Source organism: Piliocolobus tephrosceles, chromosome 1, assembly GCF_002776525.5.
Source record: "Piliocolobus tephrosceles isolate RC106 chromosome 1, ASM277652v3, whole genome shotgun sequence".
NCBI lineage: Eukaryota > Metazoa > Chordata > Mammalia > Primates > Cercopithecidae > Piliocolobus > Piliocolobus tephrosceles.
The window spans coordinates 56886625-56911294 of record NC_045434.1 but is presented as its reverse complement, the minus strand read 5'-3'; the positions used below and the strand labels follow the sequence as shown (position 1 = coordinate 56911294).

Below are 24670 nucleotides of genomic sequence, written 5' to 3'. Positions count from 1 at the left end.
CTTCCTTCCTTCCTTCCTTCCTTCCTTCCTTCCTTCCTTCCTTCCTTTTTTTGAGATGGAGTCTTGCTTTGTCACCCAGGCTGGAGTGCAGTGGTACGATCTCAGCTTACTGTAACTTTTGCCTCCTGGGTTCAAGTGATTCTCCTGCTTCAGCCTTTGGGAGTAGCTGGGATTACAGGCGCCCTCCACCACACCCAGCTAATTTTTGTATTTTTAATAGAGACGGGGTTTCACCATGTTGGGCAGGCTGATCTTGAACTCCTGACCTCAGGTGATCTGCCCTCCTTGGCCTCCCAAAGTGCCGAGATTACAGGCATGAGCCACTGCGCCTGGCCTGCCTTGCTGTCTTTTACTTTTGTGCTTGCACACAGGCTTCCTGGACGTTTCTCAAGCCTGACCAGCAATGCTTCTGCCTCAAGGCCTTTGCATGGATTCATTCCACTGCCAGAAAGCGTTCCAGGTATCCTAATGGCCTATTCCCTCCTTCTTCAGGTTTCCCTAAAATGGCAGAGAGTCCTTCCCTGGTCTCCTGCCACCCCTTTCACCAACCCCTCCACTTCACTTTTTATCTCTTTATCCTGCTTTATGTTTTATCATGGCAGTTATCACCTGATACAGTACTTAGTTATTTTACCTATTTTTGTATCTTTCCACTAAAATTCAAACTCCGTAAAGTAGGGGATTTGTCTTATTCACTGTTTTATCCCCAGTGCCCAGAACAGCCTTGCATATAGTAATTGCTTAATAAATATTGGTTGTATAAAGCCATGAATGACAGCACAGAGGGTCGGTGTTGAGAGGATGTCACTGATGAAGATTAGTGGAGGATGGCTCAAGTCCATTGTCACTACATCAGATGTTACCTACAAGTGTTCGATTCTTTCTTTGTAAACCTGAATACCGGAGTTGCTAATAAATTGCAATATCGTCAGGTTAACAGATCTTTCTCTCCTTATCAATGTCATATAATACTCAGAAGACTATATGTTAGAGGCAAAGAGAAAGAAAGAAAAGGTCTTCAATAATCCCTAGTGCTTAGTCTCTGTATGTCCTACAGTCCTTGTTTATTCTCTTTCCTGCCTAGTTTATCTTTTTATTTTATTTTATTTTTGAGATGGAGTCTTGCTCTTGTCGCCTAGGCTGAAGTGCAGTGGTACGATCTTGGCTCACTGCAACCTCCACCTCCCGGGTTCAGGCGATTCTCCTGCCTCAGCCTTCCCAGTAGCTGGGATTACAGGTGCCCGCCACCATGCCTGGCAAAGTTTTGTACTTTTAGTAGAGATGGGGGTTTCACCATGTTGGCCAGGCTGGTCTCGAACTCCTGACCTCAGGTGATCCACCCGCGTTGGCCTCCCAAAGTGCTGAGATTACAGGTGTGAGCCACTGCACCCAGCCCAGTTTATCTTCTTAAACAGTCTGTGCCACTTGGAATGGATAGGATATTTGTTTTAAATTGAAGGTTGTTAAAGTGACCCAACTATAGTCCCAAACTATTAGCCCACACCAAAGATCAGCAAACTTTTTCTATAAAAGGTCAGATTGAAAATATTTCAGGCTTTCCAGGCAACATGTAGTTTTTGTGGCGACAACACTGTCATTGCACTAGAAAAGGAGACATAGGCACTACTTAAACATACAGATGTGGTTTTGTTACAGAAGTTTACAAAAACAGGTCTGCTGGAGTTGGTACATGGGCCATGGTTTGCTGATCCCTGGCCTAAACCAAAGTCATACATTTCTAGACTGTGAACACTTGCGGGTATGACAGTGCCTAACACGTATGCTAGGTACAAAGAAATATCTGTCGAATAAGGAAATAAATAGACACAACCTAAGAAATCCATTGGTAATTTTAGATACTGTTAGTCATGGTTGGAATGGTTGGTGCCATGATCCTGCCATCGCCTGAGCATTCGGGCTTCCGGAACGTGGCTGTGAAGAACCCATAGCCAGGGAAATAGTGCTTCATCTCACCACTCTTAAGAAACATTTTTCACCATTTACCGTCCTTCAAGTCAGGATATATCGTGTATCTTTCAATGATACCAGAAGCACGTTTCGTTTTCAGTGGTGCAGAAGATAATGGTGTGTCTCACAATTGTTGGTATCTTAGATTTGAAGAAATAAGGTATTTCTGGTCACTTGGATTTTCAGATTAACAAGTGACCAAACAAAATGTCCAACTAAGAAAGAACTATGTTGTCTGTGATGTAATAATTGCCAGGGCTGATGAAGGTAATAGTGTCTGGATCTAGGTGCAAAGGCTCTTGCTTACTCTATCTTTCAAGCAATATAGACTTTCATGGTGAATGGATAGACAATGAAAAGGAGGTTTCCATGTTTTGGACCTTAGTGGTTTTCAGAGTTATTTTTCAAGTCATATCTTCTTTATCCTAGATAATCAAGAATTTACCGGCCTAGAAATTATCAGTGGAAGTATAATTTTAAATGATTGTGTTATCTTTTAAAGTAGTCATAAGAAAGATAAAGAGGAAGATTTCAATACAAATCAGATCTTTTCATGGTGACAGAGACCATTAATACTGCTTTTCAAATTATTTGCTTTCAAATACACATTAAAACAGGATAAAAGCAACTAACTATTTGATTTAATCTGAGAAATGTTTTTTGAGCACCTGTTATGAGTAAGTATCGAGTTAAAAGAAGCTAAAGTTGGGAGCAGGTTTCGGATCCCTGGTGGAGCGCCTGGCTCCCCAAAACTTCATGATGGAAGAAACAGGGGATGCTCAGTAGACTTCTAATGCCCTTTTAAGTCTTCCCATGCGCTGACACATTACACTACTGAGATGTGCATCTTATTTATGCTAGATTTGTGACGTATTTTGTAAGCTTGGCTCTCTCTCTCTCTGAAAGCAAAGCAATTCTTAGAAAATAAGGAGGGAGAATGCAGGGGTGAGAGAGGGAAGGAAGGATTACTGCTTTTGGGCATCTGGGCCAGGTCTTAATTTCCTGGCCATAGATGGGTAACTGCCTGTTTACTTTCCTCTGACTAAGAAGAGTAGATACCCGAAATTGTCTAAGCGAAGACATAGGGTAGGATTTGGTAACCTGGGATGGGCAGAGTGCTTGATTTGGGGGCATAATAACCTGATTTCAGGATGGCTGGCAACACAGTGGAGGGCAGGGGAAGAGGACAGCCTTACCTGTTGCCTCTCCTTCCTCTTACCCTCCATCCCTGGGAGCCTGATGGTTTCTCTGGGATGTTCCCAGATATACAAGTGGCAGATGCCCCTCCTCCGTGTTTACAAAGCCACTGCCACTCCCATCTGCCACACTCCCAACCAACGGCTGAAGGAGGCCTTGACCATCTGAGCTGCTGAGGTCACAGCCCACATCCCACCCCCATGTAGGCACTGATGGGATGGATGACTGGAGCTGTTTTCCATTCCCAAACACCTGATGGACGGACAGAAGGAAGGGCACGTGGCTTTATTCTGTTTGGAGAACTCAAAAGCAAACAGATTATTAATAATGGGTATTTTACTAACCGATAACAAAATTAGTAGATTTTGACTTTCCCTATTCCTATGTAATCGCAATGAATTGTGTTCAAACATATAAAAAACGTTTGTAGTCCCACATTCCCCTGAAGTCTCTTTCTTTTTTTATTTTTATTTATTTATTTTTTGAGACGGAGTTTTGCTCTTGTTGCCCAGGCTGGAGTGCAATGGCACGATCTCAGCTCACTGTAACCTCTGCCTCCCGGGTTCAAGTGATTCTCCTGCCTTAGCCTCCTGAGTAGCTGGGATTGCAGGTGCCCACCACCACACCCAGCTAATTTTTGTATTTTTAGTAGAGGCAGGGTTTCATCATGTTGGCCAGGATGGTCTCAAACTCCTGACCTCAGGTGTTCTGCCCACCTTGGCCTCCCAAAGTGCTGGGATTATAGGCGTGAGCCACCATGCCTGGCTAGGGTGTTTCAATGTTGCAGCCTCATCTTTTTTTTTTTAAGCCCTATATGCTTTCAGCTCATCTTTTTACCCCTTCCAGGCCCTTGTCTTCTAGTATCTTCTTTTCCCTATCTGTGGATCGCCCTTTGGTTTCTGGTTCCCACTTCTCATCTCCCAGCAGTCACCTGTTACTCAGTCTTTTATGCCTTTGTCAGCAGCATCCACATTTTAAATCTTGTACCTTCTGTAAAATTCTCTTTGGCTAATAACACTTCAGGCACAAATATGGATATATTTGGATAAAGAGGCTGCATGTTCGTGTTGAAGACAAATAAGCTCCTCATTTGAGTTTCTTTTATATTAAAATGAAACAAAGCGAAAAAAATAAAACCAGAAAAAGAGCACTAAAAACAGAAACCACTGTCATGCTACTTTTACTTTTTGCTTAGTTATGCCAAGATGATTATTTTTAAAGATGTGAAATAAACCCGTGATAATGGTGTGTTTTATTGCCTTTTCTTTTATTGAGGTTGAGAAAAGGGAGGTTCTTCCCAAAATTCAGATGATGAAACAAAAAGGGAGAGGTGGGGTTTAACCACCTCTTGCATGGTTTGTTTCCTAGATTCTGCATTAATCCATTACATGCCTGTAATCCTCACACTTTGGGAGGCTGAGGTGAGAGGATCTCTTGAGCACAGGAGTTTGAGACCAGCCTGGGCAACATAGGGAGACCCTGTCTCTACAGAAAACAAAACAAAACAAAACAAAACAAAACATTAGCTGTGCATGGTGGTGCACACCTGTGGTCTCATCTATTCAGGAGGCTAAGGTGGGAGAATTACTTGAGCCTGGGAGGTCAAGGCTGCAGTGAGCCATGATCCTGCTATTGCACTCCAGTCTGGGCAACAGAGCAAGACCTTGTCTCAATTACAAAAAAAGAGAGAGAGAGAGAGAGAGACACAGATGACAGGCCTTCTTTCTCTCCCCAGGTGGTTGTGCCACTTTAAGACTTCTTTAAGGGAAGTAGAGAGGATGAGGGAGCACTGACCAGGCATTGCCCAAGGAGCTTGGCTGGAATCCAGGCCACACAATAGTTGCAGGAACATTTGACACTCAAATAACACAAGGCCACAAGGCAAGAGCAGAGGCGAAATAAAACCTGTTACAGCAACACTCAGGGGGAATGTAACACGTGTTTCCACACTTATTTATAGAAGCTTGTTCCACCTCTACGGCAGAGACCTTTTGGCAGTCTTAATTTACTTCTGGGGAAAATCTTTGGAACAAAATCGTTTTAAACAATCAGTACCTTACTAACTGCACTGATGGCAAAGGAATGTGAGCAGAAATGATCAACACAACGTATTTTCTCTTCATAACATGATTGCTTTGTATTTGCATAGTCTCTAATAATTAATGTATAGATAACATGGCTCAAGTGATTTTGTGATAAAATAAACAGGGAAACTACTGATCAAACCAAGGTATGAAAATTAGTATAGCTCTTATAGTTGCAGCATAGTCAGGGCTAATAAGTGGTGGTTATGCCAATGTTTCCTGTTGAGGTGGTATAGAAAATAAAGGTCACCACCTCAAAATTCTCATTTATGTAAGACTCAGAGAATGTCTGTGTTGTCGATACTCCCACGGCACTGAGCAGCTGACCCTTGTTTTAAATGTGTGTGGTTATAACTGCACTTGTCTAGGCTCTTGTTAAAGTCAATAAAATTTCTAGTTATTTGGTGTTGCAGTTTTTAGAAATGTATCTGTCACTATTGCTTCTTTTCTTTTTAATTTGTTATTATTATTTTTCGAGACAGAGTCTCACTCTGTTGCCCAGGCTGGAGTGCTGTGATGTGATCTCGGCTCACTGCAACCTCCGCCTCCTGGGTTCAAGTGATTCTCCTGCCTCAGTCTCCCAAGTATCTGGGATTACAGGCATGTGCCACCACACCCGGCCAATTTTTGTGTTTTTAATAGAGACAGGGTTTTGCCATGTTGGCCAGGCTGGTCTCGAACTCCTGACCTCAGGTGATCTGCCCACCTCATCCTCCCAAAGTTCTGGGATTGCAGGTGTGAACCACCGTGCCCAGCCTGCTTCTTTTCGGTCCTAAAGAAAATGCTCAGTTGTTGGAGTGAATGTTGACCCTACAGGATACCTTGGTATGTGCTTTCAGGAAGACACTGTAGCCAAGTTGTTCAGGTTCCCAACTCCTGAGGTTTAGAATCAGAACTGTTTTTGAACCCTCACTCTGTCACTTTCTAGCTGCAGGACTTTGAACAGTAGCTGGGACTACAGGTGCATACCACCATGCCTGGCTAATTTTTGTATTTTTAGTATAGGCAAGGTGTCACCATATTGGTCAAGCTGGTCTTGAACTCCTGACCCTAGGTAATCCACCTGCCTCAGCCTCCCAAAGTGCTGGGATTACAGGCATAAGCCACTGCACCCAGCCCAGTGCAACTTTTTCAACTGGCTCTCTTTCATCAGATGGTGGGGTGAGCTGTGAGGAAGGGCTGGGAGGACAAGTGCCAGCAATGTTCCTAGGTGACATCGTCTAACCAGAGAATGTTTTTGATCCTCACACAGAGGAGGTATATGCATGTGGGAACCAGCACCTTGACCATGAGCTTCTTCCTACTACACACCGGATGTTGGAGAAGCAGAGGCAAAGAGAGAAATGCAATTTTCCCAAAAGGTAGGCACATTTTCAGGATGCTAACTCTTCCCTGTTTGTAAGCATGAATTGGTCTAACATGTTTGGCAGGCTGTGATTTTTCTCCTGCATCATAAATAAATACCAAAACAAGCTTCATAAATTTCTCTCTTATATACTTAGGTCTCTGGAGTTGGCTGGATTTCTCCTCTCAGTATCTTGTCATTCTAGCAGACTCTAACAGCACAAACAAATCTTCCCTGCGGGGAGAAGTGAGGAAAGAGATCCTTCCTGAAGGTGTAGACCTGTCTGTTTGGTTGGCCCTGCTGGAATCTTGGACTGTCAGTTCCGGAGGGTCATTAAAGATTGCCCAACCAGCCATTCCATGTAGGAGTCACATCCCCAAAACCGTTGTCAGGTCCAGCCTTAGGTGGAGCAGTTCCTAGGAGGTCACCAGCCTGTAATATAGTTAGTTCTATTTTTGGACAGCTTTGACCAGGAAGCTTTTTTTCTTTCCACATTGTGTCAAAATCTTCCTCTTCATAATATTTACCTACCTTACTACTAAGGGTTTCTACTCTCTGAGCCACAGAGCACAATTCTAATCCCCTTTGCAGCTCTTTCTTCTGATGTTGTGTAATGACGCTAAACGCCTCATATGAATGGCGTGATGCCACTTTCACTGCCTAGTTCTTGGATGAACAACACACGTAGAGTGGGAGCTGACGTGCGTCACACATGTGAATCACCTCTGAAGCAAACATAAAGTACGTTTGTGTTACAGGGTGGCATAGAAGAGCGTATTGGATGGGTACTGGATTATCCCAGTCTGGGCCCGATGAAGATGCACGTGGTCAAGTCAAGGAGACCACTGCGGGGCAATGTGGTCCACAACTCGGGAAACTTTGATTCTTTTGTGGACATCATATGCTGTGCCTGCTCTAAGCCAGGCACTGGGCCAGTGGTTTATAAATGACAGAGTCACTGCCTTTGTCCTTTCGCTCACAGTTTAGAGGAGCCACCCTGGGAAACAAACACAATGAAACCAGAGCATAATGAGCATCAGAGGTCTGGGAGCCCCAGAGATAGGGGTGTGCTGGATGCGGAGGGGCAGCCTCCTTGCCTTGGCTTCTCTAAGCCTGGTTTTTGTTGGCTAGACCATTGGAGAACAGTGAACAGGAAGGAGCAGGCTATGCTCATGGTGTGGTTGATGCATGAGTGGGCCTGGACAGGAGGCTGGAAAGGCAGGCGGAGGCTGGGAAGGAAGGCATAGGCTGTGCCAGGAAAGATCTGGATGCCACGGTGAGAGTTGCCTTTTTCCTGAAGTTACCAGGCATTGGAGGACTGTAAGCAAGAGAATGACATGATCAGCTCTGGGTTAGGGAGATGGGTCTGGGTGCTCTATGGAGTGAGGTTTGGAGTACGTTCAGATTGATAGCAGATCAGCCCGGAGTCTACTGCATAATTCCAGGCAAGAAATGCCAAAGGTCTGCTCTAAATCTGCAGGGAAGGAAGGGGGAGACTGACAGGGGAGAAAAATAGGAAAAGTAACTGGTGGGGCTTGGATACTGAGGCCACGCGGGAGGAAGGAGAGGTGAGGAAGAACAGCCTGCGATGGCTGCTACACAGGAGATGTCCATGGTGGCAGGGGAGCTGGAGGGAATTCAATTCCTGTCATGAAAGTACTGAGAGGCCCCAGCCCAGGCACAGCTCCCTGGGCTGGGCTTCTCCCTCTGAAGGGTAGGGTGCCCAAGCCCACTGAGGACTGGGGGATGCTGCTGGGTCCACTGAGACCAGAGAGTGGGCGTGCTCTGCAAAGAAAGAAAGCACGAATCAGAGTCCACACGTTGTCTCCTTGGAAGGATGACTCCTGTCTCCCCTTGGCTCTAACATGATCCTAAGAATAGTTTGGGATCTGATCTAGTATCTATGGAGCCTGGACCGGGATCCCCAGTGCCTCCTGGGGTCAACTCAGGTCTGATCTGTGCTCACATCAGCTCAGGAAGGGCATGGAGACTCCAGTGCTTTCAAGCCTCCTCCCTTCTTGATAGTTTAGTTTCAAACTCACTCAAGGGAATACTCAGCAATTAGTCTAATTTCATCCCCCTTTGCCCCTTTCTCTCTTTTCCAGCAACACACGTACAACGTTTCTTAGATTGGTTCTTAGCTTTTCTACAAACAAAACCACAATCACAGTCTGTTAGTCACTGAATTATTAATTCCTAACTTAACATAAAACAAATGCCTACGTGAAACAGTAATAAAGCATTGCAAGAATATTTATTTTGAGTGACTAAACTATACACTTCCTGTTCAGTGTTAAGGAAAATTGGTCTTTATTATTCCAGGGAAATGTCAAAATCACTAAGTATTGTAGCATTTTGACCTGCATTATGTTGAACAAACTTTCCACATGTTTCTCATAAAAATATACATCAGAGATGGCTTCAAACTGAACGTCAAACTTAGTTAAAAGTACAAACCTCTTCAAAGTTATTTTGAATATCACATATAACAATCAAATCCACATCAGCATGGGCCAGTTTTTCTTAGAGGCTGCCTCATGCTGATGGATTTAGCATCGCAGTGAGTGGAAGGGGGGCCTCTGCACTCATCAGAATGAGCCCTGCCAATTGCCAGGTTGGGCTTTGGAGAAACGCTCTGTGCACCAATTTTTTTTTTTTTTAAAGTATATAACTGCTTATAAAAACATTTTAAAAAATCCATATGCTTTATCTTGCTTGACACTGTGTGATGATCACCTGGGTGTATACATATGTAAATATTTATCAAATTCTACACTCTCCTGTATGGTAATTATAGTTCATTTAAATATGAATATATATTTTCATATTTCATGGAATGTCAGCAAGAATCATTTAAAAAGTTCTTTCTAGTTAGAGGTTGAAAAGGGGGGTGTATTTTGTAGGCCGCTATTTAGTTGCTTAAAAATCTTAGTTTTGGCCGGGGACAGTGGCTCAGGCATGTCATCCCAGCACTTTGGGAGGCCAAGGCGGAAGGATCACTTGAGCCCAGGAGTTCGAGACCAACCTGGGCAATATAAGAAGATCTCACCTCTACAAAAAATAAAAAATTAGCTGAGTGTGGTGGCGCATGCCTATGGTTCCAGCTACTTGGGAGGTGGAGGTAGGAGAATTGCTTGAGCTCTGGAGGCAGAGGTTGTTGAACTGAGGTCGTGCCACTGCACTCCAGCCTGGGCGAAAATAAAAATAATAGTAAGTTTAAGTTTCATTACTCACTAGACTCTAAGTGAAGTATTCTGGGTTGGACTCCATGGTATCTTTTTGTAGGATCCTAAGAAAAATTGGCATCTGCTTGGGAAAGAATGAGCACTTCCTGCTTATCTTGGCCCAGGGTAGGGATGGGAAGGGTGGAGTGTGAAGTGGGAGGCTGGACCATGTTTCCTAAACATTGTTAAGTGTTTTGTGGCTCTTATACTATTTTGTAATAGAGGTTTTATTAATTTTGAAAATGGATTTCGTAGTTATTTCATTGCCTTAAACATCTGCAAAGCCACAACGGTACTGAAGGAGGCTAATTTCTAGAACATGGGCATCTTACTTTTTAGGATTAACATCCATAAAGTATAAACACTTTTATGTTTGGGTTATTGATAGATATCTATATATTTTGAGGTGACCTAATGTCTGATTTTCTCCAATATCTTTGCCTTTTTTTTTTTTGACGGAGTTTCGCTCTTACTGCCCAGGCTGGAGTGCAATGGCGCAATCTCAGCTCACCACAACCTCTGCCTCCCTGGTTCAAGCAATTCTCCTGCCTCAGCCTCCTGAATAACTGAAACTACAGGCATGTGCCACCACACCCGGCTAATTTTGTATTTTGAGGAGAGACGGGATTTCTCCATGTTGGTCAGGCTGGTCTTGAACTCCTGAACTCAGGTGATCCGCCCACCTCAGCCTCCCAAAGTGCTGGGATTGCTGATGTGAGCCATTGCGCCCGGCCTATCTTTGCCTTTTAAAGCAAATCTGAAGTGTCCTCCTGGTCTAGAGACAGAATGGTATAGTGTTTAAGAGTGTTGATTCTGGAGTCAAACTGCCTAGGTTCAAATTTCCGCTCCTCCTCTGACTAGCGTTTCGAATAGTTTTGTGCAGGGGGCTTTAAGATGAGAATAATACCTCCTGGATCTGTTCTGAAGACCCAGTGAATTAATAAAGTACTTGGGAAAGTTATCAGGGCACCATAAGCTCTACAAAAAAGTGAGAGGCTATTAAGATTTTTCTGCTCATTGATTATAACAGTAAATGATATAAAATACTTTGTTTCACGTGTAGAGATGATGTGCAGATTGAATTTAATGCTTCAGGTATCCATGGAAGGACAGTCAACCACTCTAGAAGATATCTAGAGGGAAAAGTATCTATTCCTGTGGGATTCTTTTGATTTCACTCCCAGTCAAGTCTCTTACTTAGAAGCTTTAGTTGGCTGGGCGCCGTGGCTAACGCCTGTAATCCCAGCACTTTAGGAGGCTGAGGCGGGCGGATTACGAGGTCAGGAGATCGAGACCGTTCTGGCTAACACAGTGAAACCCTGTCTCTACTAAAGAATACAAAAAATTAGCCAGGCGTCGTGGCGGGCACCTATATTCCCAGCTACTCGGGAGGCTGAGGCAGGAGAATGGCGTGAACCCGGGAGGGGGAGCTTGCAGTGAGCCGAGATTGTGACGCTGCACTCCAGCCTGGGCAACAGAGCAAGACTCCGTCTCAAAAAACAAAGAAGCTTTAGTATCCAATAGAATGAGGACAACATAAAAACTTTTAAAAAATTATCAGGCTGGGCATATCAATATTTATTGAAATACTGAAAAAAAATTCCATTTTGTTGAGAAATTCCTGGCAAGAACTGACATGACAATATGTATTTGATTGATATAGTAAGAAAACATCAACAAGTAACTGACTTCACACTCTAAACATTGCATGGATTCAAGTCCAAGGCAGCTGCAGATCTGTGATACAAATAATCAGACATTACGGATTGTCTGTTTACAAACATAGAGCAACTATAATAAACCAAGTTAAGCCAACAACCTTTATATTTGAGTCTGTGTTACCGGTAAATCCTGTAATTGATAAGGCAGTTGCTAAGTAAATGTCAGGTTACAAATCGGCTAACAATCAACATTAGAGAAACTTCACTTGTTAACCTTGGGTGAACAGACGCTGGCTGTGATGCTTTCTTGCTTACCAGCTCCTGTCGTTGGTGTGATCAGCAGTGTGGATGTAACCCGCTGTGTTGCCCATCTTTCTAATCGTTCTCGTGATTTAATCTGCCAGGTTAACAACATACCAATAAGTGACATTTTTTAGGTTTGATTTTCAGTGGGGAGTACTGTATCTTTAAAATAAGAGAACATAGACTTTAAGAGTCAATGTAGCCAGGCGTGCTGGCGTGCACCCCTAGTCCCAGCTACTGGGGAGGTTGAAAGTGGGAGGAATGCTTGAGTCCAGGAGTTCGAGGCCAGCCTGGGCAGCATATGAGATCAAGATCTCGCCTCTTAAAATACAAAATAAAATAAAATAAAAATCAACATATTTGGTTTTTTGGCAATGTTAAAGACCCTCCAAATAGTTATAGTCAAATTTTATAATTGTCTCCACCCACATTACATATGCATGATAGGACCGTTTCATTAACTGTTGACAACACCATTCCTCTCCATGTATCTTCTAGCCAACTTGTTTTTCAGCTGGAGAGGGCAATGATGCTGCTGTTCTCTGTAATGCTTTGGATATGCGCTCTGATCGGTGATTTTGCATTGTCCTTTGAGCCATGAAGATAACACGGGTGACTGAGACTATGCATGAGCCAACGCCCAGCTTACCTAATGTGTACCCTTCATGTGGATGAGTATTAGAGGTGATTGATAAAAGTAATAAAATAATCCTCTTTGTATGCACAGAAGTAATAACTAATATCTTTGGTATACAACTTACAATGCTTGGAAAGGAAAACCAGGTAAGACTCCACCTTGTTAAGTTTACTTGAAAACCAGAGGAAGCTACAAGTCATATAATTTACAATAGATATTAAATAAACTACAGTAGGAATGATGAAGATTTACAGACATTTAATGAAGTGAATGATTTTAATTCATTAAGACTCTTCTATGTCCCTGAACTAAGTTCCACTAACTTGAAGACATGCTACAGTAAACACATGTATTTGGTTTCTTCAGTCTTGGCTATATCTTATACAAAGTTGAAACCAAGGAACAATAAATTAGCATCATAATTGTCTACAGTTGAAACTATGATATACAATATAAATACACTATTCAAAAGCCAGAAACATTTATGAAAAAATTAAGGGACTAGGAGATACTTTTATTTTTTACAGTTTCTACAAGTGATTGTGCCGCCGATAATCTCAAAAAAATTAAAGTCTAAATGAGATTCCCGTTTTTGATTTTAGTGTCTCACGACATAGAATAATTAAGTACTGTTAAAAATAATTACCAATCAGAAAAATAACATTAAGGAAATAACTGCTTTTGCTATTTTGTTATATCACAGATCCCCCTGCCCCTCAGGACCTAAAGAATGTAAACACTATATCTTATTTGACTTTAAAGTATTAATACTTTATTTTAAACAAATGTTGATCCACATCTGCACAGCTACCTTTTAAAATTGTGAAATAAGGCAAGACTTTCATACCTGTGGCATCGCATGTTAATAATACTGATAATAGTCATTTGAAGAATTTGCGATTCTTTGTCCTCCCATATTTGTTCTACAGCAGACTTTGGTCTATGACTTAGAAAGGTCAGTATCACTCTCTTCCTTTCCCCTTTGGAGAAGATTTGAATTACTTTAATATCTTTCCAGGCCACATGTAAAAATCACCATTTCCATCCCAAGTTTTGAGGATGTTCAATTGCGGCAAGATTGAACCTTGAATCAATACATCACCTCATCCTTTCCTTTCTCTTTGCATAGATTAACATGCGTCAATTTTGTTTCCAATGACTTAGAACTGTGACTATTTGACATCCTAGCAAAATATGTTTAATGTTTTATTTTTAAATGAACTACAAACTTGGATGATGAAAAAGACTGACGTATCCTAACAAGACTTCCTGCCAGAAATTTTTTATGAAATCCAACAACGCCAAAGCCACATTTCAGCAACAGTAGCAGAAATAAGGTCTAAGTTACTTTAGCTATGGAGCATTTGCTTTGAAAGTTTGTAGTCATTTCCCTTAATATTAATTAACACTTATATAAGATAGGAGAGACTGCCTGCATTTTCTTAACATCGTGAACACGTGACAAAACAAACCTCAGAACGTATTTAAAATGGCAAGCTAACATATTAATAGAATTTCCTATTAGCTGTTTGCAGGTCTAAGACACAGACACTCAAAATTAGACTGTTCATGATTTGTGGAGCTACTACTGGGTGTGGCTGAACATAGGTCCTTAGTACAGATTCGGTGACCACAGGGCAGAGGTGCTGGGGCCTTCCAAGGAAGAGGGAGGGGCTATTGTAGGTACAGTTGATGCATTCTTGAGAATTGTTTCAGTTCAGCTTTACCATGGAGGAATCCTGTAAGCTCAAATCCCCCGCTGTATCAGCCTAATTAATAAGATTAGTTCCTAAATTCCTTCACAGCGGAGATCAGTTTAAATATACAAGAATTGTTCTGTCTGTTTTTATTCTGACGGTGTTGGTATCCATCTGTGAGTTCAATCCATTCCATTACAATGTCTTTTCTATGGAATCCTCTGGGGATGTGAAGCCTTTGATTCACAGTTTGCAATACAAATACCCTGATACATCATTTATTTGCTATTAAGTATTTGATTATTATGCCTTTTTAAATTCAGTATCTTTAAAGCAAGTTTTTAATTAGTGTTGCTTGGAGCAGTTCAGAGTACTTTTTTTCTTCCTGTTCTTCTTCCCCCTCCCCACTCCCCCAATCTCTTTTTGTTTTGAAAGCAGAGCTCCTAGGGGTTGTAACTTATGCTCTTTTTGCATGCAACATTTCAATGAGAAGGTTATTATAGGGCACATCCCCGTTCAGGTGCTTGTAATAGAGGTATTCTTCAGCCTGCATGCTGATGGCCCGGATTTCGGGTAGTCGAAGAAGTAGCTGTCCAAATTTTTCTGTGTGCTGCGGGTAGTTACACATTGTGTAGTCCAGCAGGGCGGCATTGACTTGTTCCTGGACACCTTCTACCAGCTGGAAGTTTTCAAGGTTTTTGACATCTGCATTAAAAAAAAAAAAGAAGCAACATTTCAATAGCATTTTAATTCCTGTTTACTAAAGCAATGTGTTCAATTAATGGATGTATTTTCCTTTTGACATAAAGCATACTTTACGTGCTGCTGAATAACCCCACTCACCAAGCTTCCTGGGAAAAGGATCACAAAAGAGCTTTAGAAGAATGTCTTGTTGAAATTCTGCATATACCTCAAATCAATTAGACACCAATGGATTTTGAGCAAGGTCAACTCTTTTCATATCTTACAAAAGGAAAGGTTTGAGGATTCCTGAGGTAGAGGGATCTTAATATATTGCCAGCAAATGAGTCCCTGGAGAAAGACCTATCTTAACCCAGTATATTACACAATTCATATAATTTTGTATTAATTTTTCTGACCCAAGGTGAAATCTGTGTCCAGGGTATGATGTAGTTAATTCTAATAAAAAGTGACAGGATTCTTGTTTCTGTTTGACATTTTCTAAATGATTCTGAAAGTCTTTGACTTGTCTAGCCTATGCTAATGAACCATCTGGTACACTCCAGTGACTGCCAACAGAATATTCGCTACTGGGAACTCTCTAAAATATATATCTTGGTGACTAATGATCTTTATCAAATGAAAGCCTTGTCCTTTAGGCAGAACACAAGCCAGGATGGTCGGTGCCCTTTAACCTGCATGTGGTTTCTAAAGTCTGATACTTTGTGTTTCTTTTTTTCTTCTAGTCACTCATGTAGAGAAGACGAGCAAAGGCATTTCATTCCGCCTAACTCCTGATGACTATGCAGTTGTTTTTAGACATCTGCCCTAAAGGTCCTTATAAATACTGAATAAGAGAGAAAGCCAGAATAAAAAGACAGACTGACATACAAACACACACACAGACAATAGGCAAGGGAAAATGGTATGCTGGAATTTCTCTTCTGGGGTTGATTTATGTTAACAGTATGACTTTTATACGATGTGTACATAGAAGCCTCTGGAAAAAATAGACAGATACATGTGTGTGTTTACATACATCCATGCTCACTAAGTAAACAGACGCAGCCACCCTGCCCTGCTTTATTTTCTAATTGGATAAAAATAAATAAGAAAGAGATTCAGAAGAAAACCACACAGTACCATGACTAAAAGGATAAAGGTATTAAACTCAGTTAAAGCAACTCATACCCACTATACTGTTTTTGGCATTATATGCTGTTGAACTTAACCTACATATGTGTACATGTCCATCTTGTTATTTCTAAATGGCTTTACACTAGGCTGTCATACATTCGCTGTTGAAGTGTGTTCAGGACGATTTCAGTGTTTACATTTGGGCCATAGCTTTGCTTTAAACATGCTTCCCCTTTCAATCCCCAAGTCTCTGACCCAAATTAAAAACAGTGAGGAATTAGTACTGAAATAGCTATGTCGAGAGTTGGTACCACATCTCTTTCAAAGCGAGATGGGAGACTCAAACATATTTGATTATTCATTAATGAGTTTTACAGACAGATAAATACTACAGATAAGGAGCTCTGTGTCTTCTGGTGGCTTTTAAATTGGCAACCGCATTGGTGTGCTCTGGACATTTTACACATGTGGCACTTTACAGTTAGTAAAGCATTTTCCACCTGTCTTATTTAATATATTTTTAAAATGATTTTAAGTTACTTAAAAATATTTATAAATATGACTGTGTATCCAGAGTCATTCTTGGTTCAAAATTACATAATATAAACAATCAGAAATACCTTCAATATGTTGTACCTTGGTACATAATAGAAAAATCTACATTTGTCTTGCATTATAGTGATTAAAACATGATTATTAAAACAAGTTGAAATGGAATATTATTTTATGCTACAGTGAAAAATACTCTCACCAGCAAGCAAAGCTATTAACAGTCACAGAGATTAATAGAGAGGATGTAGTAATTTGCGTAGAATTAATATAAAATGTAAGAAAATGAAGAATAGCCTTTTTTTCGAAAGTTGCTTGAAACTTTCCTTTTTTGATAAAAGTATTTTTTGAGAAGTAGTTTTAACATTCTGTGATAAACTATGCTGCTCTGTTAAGGAAAAAAAAAGGAAAGGAAACTACCAACAAACAAAACAAAGACTAGATCATAAGTTTTGGTTTATCCACTTACTATTAAAGAAAGAATGATAATTTAGAGTCTTCAGCTCAGCATTTGATGGTTAATTTCTTTCTTTTTTTCTTTCTTTTCTTTTTTTTGTTGAGACAAAGTCTTGCTCTGTTGCCTAGGCTGTAGTACAGTGGTACATCTCGGCTCACTGTAACCTCCACCTCCCGGGTTCAAGCAATTCTCTTGCCTCAGCCTCCCGAGTAGCTGGGATTACAGACTTGTGCCACCACGCCCAGTTGATTTTTGTATTTTTAGTAGAGACCAGTTTCACCATGTTGACTAGGGTGGTCTCGAACTCCTGACTTCCAGTGATCCACCCACCTTGGCCTCCCAAAGTGCTGGGATTACAGGCGTGAGCTACTGCGTCCAGCCTCGATGGTTAATTTCTATGAATACTGGTTCATACTGACACCCTTTTCCCTCAAAAGTTTGGAAATACACGCAATTTTCCTTCTGGCAGGAAAATATATAAGTTTCTCATACTTGGGCTAAATATACTATTTTTTGCTAAAGCTTATCAGAATTGAATCCACATGCCTGAATTAATTATCCCATTAAGCTATTTTGATGAATGTTATCATGAAATAATAAAATGTATGCTGCTAATTGTCCCAAAGATTCTTACTTGCTGAATGTCATTTTGTTTTTACATCTATACACATGGCAATGATCCTGAAGAAGTTCTGATTGAATTCCTCTCGTTTACTGACCATGCTGTTCCAGGATCGTTGCTCTGCTGCCTGCTTCAGTGCTGGCTTCTGTCTATTTAATCATCCATTTCCCTATGCAGACTGTAAGCTCCTGGGGATAAGGGATATGCTTTAGTCCAGCCATCCTCACGGAATACACCAGTAACTCTTTGCTTCACATTCTTGTTGTATTTGTCCAAGATTGATACAATTGTGAATTTACCTGTTAAATTATTTCACAAGCCAATTTCCTTTATTTTTCTAACTAGAAACTAATTTTCAAAAATTTGGCGTATATGTAATGGATCTCTCCCTGAAATAAAATACCATACTTTACATGTAATCGTGTTTTCTATTCAAAAAGTTCTCTGATGAATCCTTTTGTGATCTGAATAATCAAGTTCTAATTTACGTGTTTTGCAAATGAGGATTTTCACTGGTCAGTTTTGTGGTAAGGGAAACCTGCCTATGTTCTCATTTGGATTGGAATCAGTCCCTGGGACGCTGTGGACTGGACCGGACAGACAGGTAGACCCTGGATTTTCCAGTATAATCGTGGTAGTTCACATACAGTTCACAAGGACCTAAGAGCAATAGAAAATATTAAGTGCCAAAATACAAATGATACCACCTCCCAAAAGACCTGGAATTTTCACTCGTTTATGTGGTTCACTCATATTTACTTTTTAGGAAGAGTTTAGAAACTTATGTGTGTTTCCTCAGTACTCATGGAATTAGTTTTGATGAAAATGCATGCCTTTTCATAAAAATTAAAACATGAATCCCATTAAAATAGAAATTTAAATTCTCAGGACTTGGGGATGGAAAGGGGAAGCATGTTTAATGCAAAGCTATGGCCCAGATGTAAACACTGAAATCGTCCTGATTTCCATTTTCTCTGTAACGTCCCTCCAATAAAAATCAAGCTCTATTCCATATTAAGTAATGAATAGTAGCTGCAGCTTGGGAATGTGAACTCATCTATAGCAGGAGTCTCTAACAACAGAAATACACAAGTGAATTGATATTAAATTATATGAAAAAAACAAAATCGAGACAAATGATTACATGTTCTGGAGTTCCCAGAAATATATGTTTTTGAAATTTGCTGTTTGGTTCTCATATTAAATAGCATGTCCCGCATCTGGATTTTAGCAAAAGACCCCCAAGCTGGAGGAAAAGAGATTGATATGAGATCAAAATTCCCACCAGTTTTTCTGTGGCATTTTAGGCTGGATTGCAAAGGCTCCTGCAATTGGCACTCCGTGTGTTCCTTTGAAATTTATACACGCTTCATTTTCATACAATTTAAAAATGCCAGTTAATAAACCCTATCATTACAAATTCTGAGTTGGAAATAGTATGTAAACAGACAGAGGCATCCCCAACCCTTTCTCTATAGCCTTTAAATTTTGATGACTGGCAAGAGCATTTTGTGCTTCTCCTCTTAGTATCAATCTCTTATCATCTATTCTACTTTATTCACTCAGGGACTAATTACCGACTTTTTATATGAAGCAGCATTACGATAAGCTCACAGTGGGGTGCTCAGATTTTTTTCCATCCTTATTGGAAAGTAAACCCTTAGGTCTTCTTGAATATATTACAGTGCTGACTTTTCAGTCATACACAACATTCAGGCTCTCTGAAGAGGAAGATATTCATCTCTGCCTCCCTGGTAGCTGCCATAACGGTGCAGTCTATAAACCTTGTCATTCAACGCACTTTTTCAGAAATGGGTCCTCTGCTGAGCCAGGGGGCTGGGGGCTGTGAGGCTCACATGGAGTGTGTTGGCTTTTGCCAACAACACACTAACTATATTTGTTAATTTTTCACAAGTGGGAAAAAAACTCCTTAGTCTTTGTAAAGATTTTAATTTTTTTAATTACTAATATTATTGTCTGATTTTTTTTTATAAATAGGGACAGAGTCTCGTTCTGCCACCCAGGCAGGAATGCAGTGGTGACATCATAACTCACTGTAGCCTTGAACTCCTGGGCTCGAGTGATCCTCCGGCCTCAGCTACTCCTGGTCCTAGTAACTGGGAATATCTTGGATTAATTCAGGTGCGAGCTGGCTTATCTAATCTTTTAAAGGACATACAGGTGGAAAAAGAGGCACCATTTTGCACATAGAAAATACTTATTTTCTTTGAGGTCTTCAGAGAGATGACAATCTATAAACTGTCGCACGATTTGCCCTCAGAAGGGCCTTTCCTCTAGAAAAGGAGAAAGAAAATAGATTTTCTGTAAGGAGCTAATGTTCAAAATTATTTTTTAAAGGGCCAAATTTGGGTAATCTGTATAACTAATTTTGTAAGAACTTCTGGAAGTTAGAGAACATGTTAGTTCTTTTCATAAGAACAAAGTTCACATTTAAAAAGAAATCAGGGCTGTTTAGGGATTGGGGAGGGGAGGGCAGGATAATTTTGGTGCTGACACCTAAACTTAGATTCTATCTCCAGTTTCCAGCAAAATCCAAAACTCAAGGTTTTAAATTCATTCCCATAAGTCCCTTAGAATAATATAGGTGTGTACACACACACACACACACACAAACCCAAGAGTTATTTTTACCAACTAGAACATACAATTTCATGCTTTCATGGGCAAATTAATAAGAAAATGCAGCCCTTGGCGGGAGCTATCCACAAAAATGGAGGATCGCTTCAGCCCAGGAGTTCGAGACCAGCCTAGGCACCACAGCAAGACTCCTGTCTCCCCAAAAATTAGAAATAAAAAGTTGGCTGGACATGGTGGTGTTTGCCTGTAGTCTCAGCTACTTGAGAGGCTGAAGTAGGAGCATCACTTGAGCCAGGAGCTCAAGGTTGCAGTAGGCTATAACTGTGCCACTGCACTCCAGCCTGGGCAACAGAGTGAGACCCTGTCTCTTAAAAAAAAAAAAAATGGATATAAAGTGTATATACTATGTATATACACAGAAATAACAAGCCCTCACAACTGATTGGTGCTTTGTAGTTTACAAAACATTCTTAACATGCTTTATTTATTATTTCACATCTTTGTGTATACACAATGTATACACATTCATTCATTCATTTATTCAGTCTGTCAGTCAGTCTTACAGCTCTGGTCTGGGTGCTGGAGATATGGAAATAAAGGCACAGTCTCTGTATATAGTAGCTCAATTAATGTGATACAGATAGCAGTGCCCTCACAGGATGGGCAGCTAACACAGGGTTCAAGAGAAAAGAGGGGTCCCTGGGGGAGGTGACACCTGAGGATTTTTGAAAGATGAGTTAGAATGAGCTGAGCAACACATGGAAGAGAACACATATCCTAGCAGACAGTGGCCTATATCTCTCTTTCCTAGAGATGGAAAGAACAGAGAGGTCTTTGGTACACTGTTAAACAGCTCAGCCTTTGTGGCGAAGGAATAGGTGGGCCAGATGAAGATGGGCCATAAGGTTTAAGACTGTGAAGACCATTGCATGTCAGATGGTCTGGATTTTGTTGTGAAAGCAAGGCAAAAACACTGAATGGTTTTAGGGAACAGGGAAACGATCAGCTTTGTGATTTAAAAAAAGCATTCTGCCAGAAGTGTGTAGAAGGGACTAGTGTGTGCAGGAGGGTGAGGGGAGAGCAGGCTCATGGAGGGAGACCAGCCAGGAGGCTGCTGCAGGAACACAGAAGAGAAATATGGCGGCCAAGGAGGTGGGGAGGGACTTGAAAGGCATCAAGATAGTTGATGTAACAGGCTTTGTTGGCCTTGGGTTAATAAAAAGTAGGAGAGACAGAGAGAACGAGTGAGGGTCCTGGATGGCTTCCAGGTGTCTGTTAAGGGAGGAAGGTGGTGGCCATCACCAAGGCAAGAGGAGCAGCAAATTCGAGAAGCAATAGTTAAGGAGTCTTGGTATGGCCATGTTGAATTTAAGGAGCACATGGAATATTGGGTGAAGATGTCCAGGAAATGGCCAGACATAAAGGTCCAGACTTCAAGAGAAAGGCTTGAGCTGGGGTACAGATTTGGGACTTATCAGTGTACAACTGATGGGTGATGGGTGAAATCCCAGGAGTTAGTGAGAATGTGTAGAAAACAACTGGCCTAGGAGTGGGATTCAGGAGAAGCTAAATTGTGAAGGATTCTATCCTAGAAGGTGTTATAGGTATTAATGAAATTAAGAATCAGAGGGATTAAATGGCTTTCCCAAGATCTCAAAGTTAGTAAGAATGAGGGAGGAAATAACATTTACCAAATACCAATTAATGTGACAAGTGTCTTTAACATATTTAAGCCTCTTAAGAATCTTATGGGGAAGTTATTATTAATACCATTTTCCCGATGAAAAAACAGAGGCTTAGAGGGGTAGAGAAACTCATCTAGGATTTTAATGCTAGTAAGAAGATCTTGAATTTATGACCAGGCCCATCTCACTCTAAAGTCCTTGTATCGTCTACCACAAGACTTCTCTCTGGCGAAGCAGGAATCTGAGCCCTGCAGGGCTCATTATTTTAAAGTCCTGAAGTTTTTTTTCCCTTTATTGTGTCAATGCCTGCAAGTTTCTGTCACTTGCTGGAGTTGGAGAATGGGACGTGCTGGTTAGTCAAATAGTTCCATTTCTAAAGGATCTCATGATATGCGAATGAATGGTTTTCAGATAATTTGAATGAAATAATGTACATTTGACATTTATATGGGCATGTAACACAACTTAATGTTTGAGATTTTGAAGGAAGTTTAACATCTTAAATGCTAGAAATCAATATTATAAATAATAGTCTCACGATGGAGACTGAGCACAGTCTAGTGTCATGGGGCACCTTTGTGAGGACTTCTCTGGACAAGCCCCACCCCAACCCCTTTCAATTGTATTGTACAGGTGCCAAGGCTAAGAAATAAGAATTTCTCCACTTTTGCCTTTTTTTGTATACATGGTTTAGAAAAAGGTCCCACATGGTGGTGTACACCTGTAATCCCCGCTACTCGGGAGGCTGAGGCAGGAGAATCACTTGAATCCAGGAGGCAGAGGTTGCAGTGAGCCGAGATTGTGCCATTACACTCCAGCCTGGGTGACAAGAATTAGACTCTGTCTTTAAAAAAAAAAAAAAAAAAAAAAAATTGCTCTAAAAAAATAAAGTTTGCCAGGTGCAGTGGCTCACGCCTGGAATCCTAGCACTTTGAGAGGATGAGATGGGTGAATCACTTGAGGTCAGGTGTTTAAGACCAGCCTGGCCAACATGTGGAAACTCCATCTCTTCTAAAAATACAAAAATTAGCCGGGCATGGTGGCATGCACCTGTAATCCCAGCTACTCAGGAGGCTGAGGCAGGAGAATCACTTGAACACAGGAGGTGGAGGTGGCAGTGAGCTGAGATTGTGCCACTGTGTATGTGCCATACAGATCATACTCAAGCCTGGGCAACAGAGCGAGACTCTGTCTCAAAAAAAAAAAAAAAAAAGAATCTATTAAAATCTATGGAAAAGTGGTTAAGATGGTAAATTTTACATTTTGCATATTTTACTATAATTAATTTTTTAAATGTAATGTATATTTCAGTTTTTAAACATAGTATAGTGAATATCTATGAATCCACTACTCATCAGGAAAACCAGAACATGGTCAGCACTTTCAGGCTATCTGTGTGTTCCTGCCAAGAATGAATTCCTGATGCCCCAGAGGTGATCATAATCCAGAATTCTGTATTTCCTCTAGGCTGTTCTCGCACTGCTATAAAGAAATACCTAAGACTGGGTAATTTATAAAGAACAGAGGTTTAATTGGTTCATGAACCTGCAGGTTTTACAGGAAGCATGGTGTTGGCATCTGCTCAGCTTCTGGGGATGTCTCAAGAAGATTAAAATCATGGTGGAGGGTGACCGCAGGGCAGGCATATCACATGGTGAAAGCAGGAGCCAGAGGGAGAGAGAATGTAGGGAGGTGATACATGTTTCTAAATTTACCAGATCTGGCAAGAACTCACCATCACTGAGATAACACCAGGCCCTGAGAGACCTGGTGTTTTGGGTCATGACCCCATGGTCCAAATACATACTACCAGGCCCCACCTCCAGCATCGGGGATTACAGTTCAACATGAGATTTGGGCAGGGACAAAGATCCAAACAATATCACCTATTTTCTTACATCCCTAAATGATGTATTTTTATTTTTGCTTGTTCATGACTGACCTTACATTATGCATACATTTGTCTAATTTTATTTTATTTATTTTTATTTTTTTTTGACATAGAGTTTTGTTCTGTCACCCTAGGCTGGAGTGCAGTAGCGCGATCTCGGCTCACTGCCAGCTCTGCCTCCCGGGTTCACGCCATTCTCCTGCCTCGGCCTCCCGAGTAGCTGTGACTAAAGGTGCCCGCCACCACATCCGGCTAATTTTTTGTATTTTCAGTAGAGATGGGGTTTCACCATGTTAGCCAGGATGGTCTCGATCTCCTGACCTAGTGATCTGCCCGCCTCGGCCTCCCAAAGTGCTGGGATTACAGGCGTGAGCCACGGGGCCCGGCCCATTTGTCTAATTTTAAAAACTGCCAAGCTGGGTGCAGTGGCTCATGCTTGTAATCCCAGCACTTTGGCAGGCCAAGGTTGGAGGACCTCTTGAACCCAGGAGTTCAAGGCCAGCCTGGCCAACATGGCAAAACCCTGTCTCTACAAAAATTAGTGAGTGTGGTGGTCTGTGTCTACAGTTCAGCTACTTGGGACGCTGAGGTGGGAGAATCACTTGACCCCAGGAAGTTGGGGCTGCAGTGAAGCAAGATAGTGCCACTGCACTCCAGCCTGGGAAATAGAGTAAGATCTTGTCTCCAAAACGAAAACAAAACAAAACAAAACAAAACAAAATTGCCCGTCACCCCCACTAGAATGAAAGCCGTGTACGCAGAAACTTGGTCTTATGTGCAGCTGTATTCCTAGTGCCTGGCCAGTGCTCAGCACAGAGGAGATCCTCAGGAAATACGAGAATAAACTTTCTATTTAAATTCTTGCCCTAAACTAAAATCAATCCTTCCTTCCTTCCTTCCTTCCTTCCTTCCTTCCTTCCTTCCTTCCTTCCTT

At 41.3% G+C, this 24670-nt stretch overlaps 1 protein-coding gene across 3 annotated transcripts in view; it reads right to left on the bottom strand.

Annotated features, from left to right (window-relative positions):
* Positions 1-11367: 11367 nt before the first annotated feature.
* NR5A2 (nuclear receptor subfamily 5 group A member 2) overlaps positions 11368-24670 on the bottom strand; it is a 150497-nt gene continuing 137194 nt past the window's right edge. For all 3 annotated transcript variants that reach the window (XM_023224725.1, XM_023224726.2, XM_023224727.1), the window contains one exon: positions 11368-14821. In XM_023224725.1, coding sequence (XP_023080493.1) covers positions 14574-14821 — 248 coding nt within the window. In that variant the 3' untranslated portion in view covers positions 11368-14573. The remainder of the gene's footprint in view (positions 14822-24670) is intronic.